We start from the raw sequence: 2717 nt of genomic DNA, 5'->3' as shown, positions 1-2717 counted from the left end.
GCAAATGTTGACCTAGATGCTGTACCTTAACGCTTATTATTGTTGATCGAGATCCTGTACCTTTAAATTTGTCTGTGTTGACATATACAATGTATATGAACATTGATCAGTATGTTACATTATTTATTAACAATCCCACAATATAAAAAAGAAGATGCGGTATGATTGCCAATGAGAAAACTCTCCACAAGAGACCATAATTACACAGAAATTACCCGGTAACACTGAACTATGAGGTCACTGTACGGCCTTCAACAAAAAAGCAAAACCTATTTCGCATAATGAGCTATGAAAGGCCCCAACATAAATGACAAATGTAAAACAATTCAAACGAGAAAACTAACGGTCTAATTTTTTTACAAAGAAAAAAATGAACGGAAAACAAATATGTAACACATCAACTAACAACAACCAGTGAATTATAGGTTCTATAGGATATGGAAAATCCGTTTAATCATATCTATTAAGAATTGAATGCTCCTCTTTACAAACCGTAGCTCATTTGTGTTTAAAAGCGTTGACCGAAGTCCATTTTGTATGAAGCACTTCCGTGCTTCATTCTAAAAACTGCCCACGGTCATGATCAACGCTTTAACAACCCTATGAAATTACAAAAAGAAGCATTCAATACTTATAATTGCATTTTTTCGCTAAGATAATGAAATCGTTCATTTCTTTAAAAACCATGTGCACTTTTTTGTGATATCACGTGTCATCATGAGTATTAAACTGCATTGGGACATAAAGGTGAAATTTAGTATGACGCACAAGCACTGTTATCCAGTCAAAATAGCAGATTCTTCTGAAACATATGAGGAATGTAATTATTTCTATATATTTGCAGGATTGCATTTAAAGATAGAAATATGTCTCCATGATGTGTGTGCGAGTTATTGCGCGTATTGTTCGTTTTATATACAAAATCTTGTGGATAGTTTTGCTGTCAATTGCTTTGCTAAATTTTTGTATCGTAGTAAAGCATCTGTATAATTCAAATCATACAAATAGAGGAATGGAAGACAGTACAAATACGTGGTTTCTCGTCCTGTGTACAACATTTGTGCCTACCGAAAGGCGAAATATCGTGTACAATAACACCATGAATAACTGGAGAACACTAGGTTCTGATATATTACCTGTGCTTTTTTTAAGTGATGAATACAAAAATGTAAGAGATACATTTATAAGAAACGGATGGAAAGTTTTCCCGATTGAGCATTCTACATTAGACGGAACGCCCATTTTACGTAATTTTTTATCAGTCATACAACGAAGTTTCAAATCGAAGTACGTTGGTTATGCAAATGCTGATATTCTCTTCACAGCTGACTTAAAAAGCTCTCTTTATTTGATTGACAAGCATAGACAAGTTATTCCAGATGAAAACGTTATATTCATATCAGGATGTCGCTTTGACATTGAAAATATTACATCAAAAGATATTTCCACGTATGACAAAATACTACAGATAAAAGAAGACTCTAAAAAGCACCCGCCCTCAGGACAAGATTATTTTATTACAGATTTCAATTATCCATGGGGAGTGATACCCGATGTTGTTGTGGGGAAACACAAAATTGACAACTGGTTATTAATAAATGCCATTGAAAATAATCATACAGCCATTGATGCCTCGGTTTCAATTACAGCAGTTCATCAAACTGTTGACTTGGGTTCATGGGAAAGTAGTAAAATAAATTCTAGTTCGAGTGACCATTTGTACAACGAAAACCTTTTGCAGTCAGCATTTGGTCCTATTCATTTCGCCAGTGGAAATCTCGATTGCTTGCCACTCTATATGACGTATACTTACGGGGGAAAAGATAGTGTGCTTATAGAAAGAACTGTATACCCTGTTTACTGTATTAGACAGCAGGTTTTCAGAGATTTGATTGAATTGGAAAGGAAAAATGCAGAATTGCAACGTAAAGAACGTGAAATACGACTTCAAAGCATGTTAACAAAGCCTAAAATTAAGGCTACTAAACCAACAGTTCTAGTTAAACACATTCATATCACACCAAAAGATGGTGGAGGAAATAAGGAACAAGTCGGACAACAATTACATGCACCAAATCCTAGTTCTCGATGTCATCTTTGTTTTCAAGAATTAAATCAATTACGAGACATAATAGAAAATGTATGTAAGCAAAACTACTAACATGCTTCGGCGAAGAAAATAAACGGAGATGTAAAAAAAGATTGTATATAAAACGTTTTAAGTAATTTGCAATGTATAAATAGCATATATAGGACATAAAGATATGCTCATTTGTCTCTGCAATATGATTCGCGCAGAATTTCAAAATTGAAGAGTGACTGACACAATGTGACAAATCCACCTGAAATTTAAATATCATCATCGAATAGCTTCAATTGTGAAAATCATGTGTTGGGTATTGCTGAAATGGTATTGTCTTTGAAAATAAACACTTGTATATTGTCTTCTGCAACATGTATATACCATATTTCATAGCTTAGATTTAACTTGATTTTATTTACCGGCGTTAACACATGTATAAGGAGTAGATTAAGTCGAAACCGTTGTATTTATGGAGCTATTAGACACCTGACTCAACAAGAATCACTAAAAATACAACTCAGTACAACATATCATATCCACCACCGACACCTGACTCAACAAGATTCACTTAAAATACCGCACAGAATAGCAAACCATATCAACCACCAACACCTGACTGAACAAGAATTACTAA

The 2717-nt window shown here is 34.0% G+C and overlaps 1 protein-coding gene across 1 annotated transcript; it reads left to right on the top strand.

The window, feature by feature from the left end:
* The first annotated feature begins 611 nt into the window (after positions 1–611).
* On the top strand, positions 612–2292 carry LOC134723758 (uncharacterized). Its single transcript, XM_063587306.1, has one exon. It carries the CDS (start codon positions 875–877, stop codon positions 2159–2161), a length of 1287 nt encoding a protein of 428 aa, XP_063443376.1. The 5' UTR covers positions 612–874; the 3' UTR covers positions 2162–2292.
* The last annotated feature ends 425 nt before the right edge of the window (positions 2293–2717 follow it).

The sequence above is a fragment of the Mytilus trossulus genome, chromosome 6 (genome assembly GCF_036588685.1).
Source record: "Mytilus trossulus isolate FHL-02 chromosome 6, PNRI_Mtr1.1.1.hap1, whole genome shotgun sequence".
Lineage (NCBI taxonomy): Eukaryota > Metazoa > Mollusca > Bivalvia > Mytilida > Mytilidae > Mytilus > Mytilus trossulus.
Note: the sequence above shows the minus strand (reverse complement) of the source record. Positions and strands in the feature narration are given on the sequence as shown.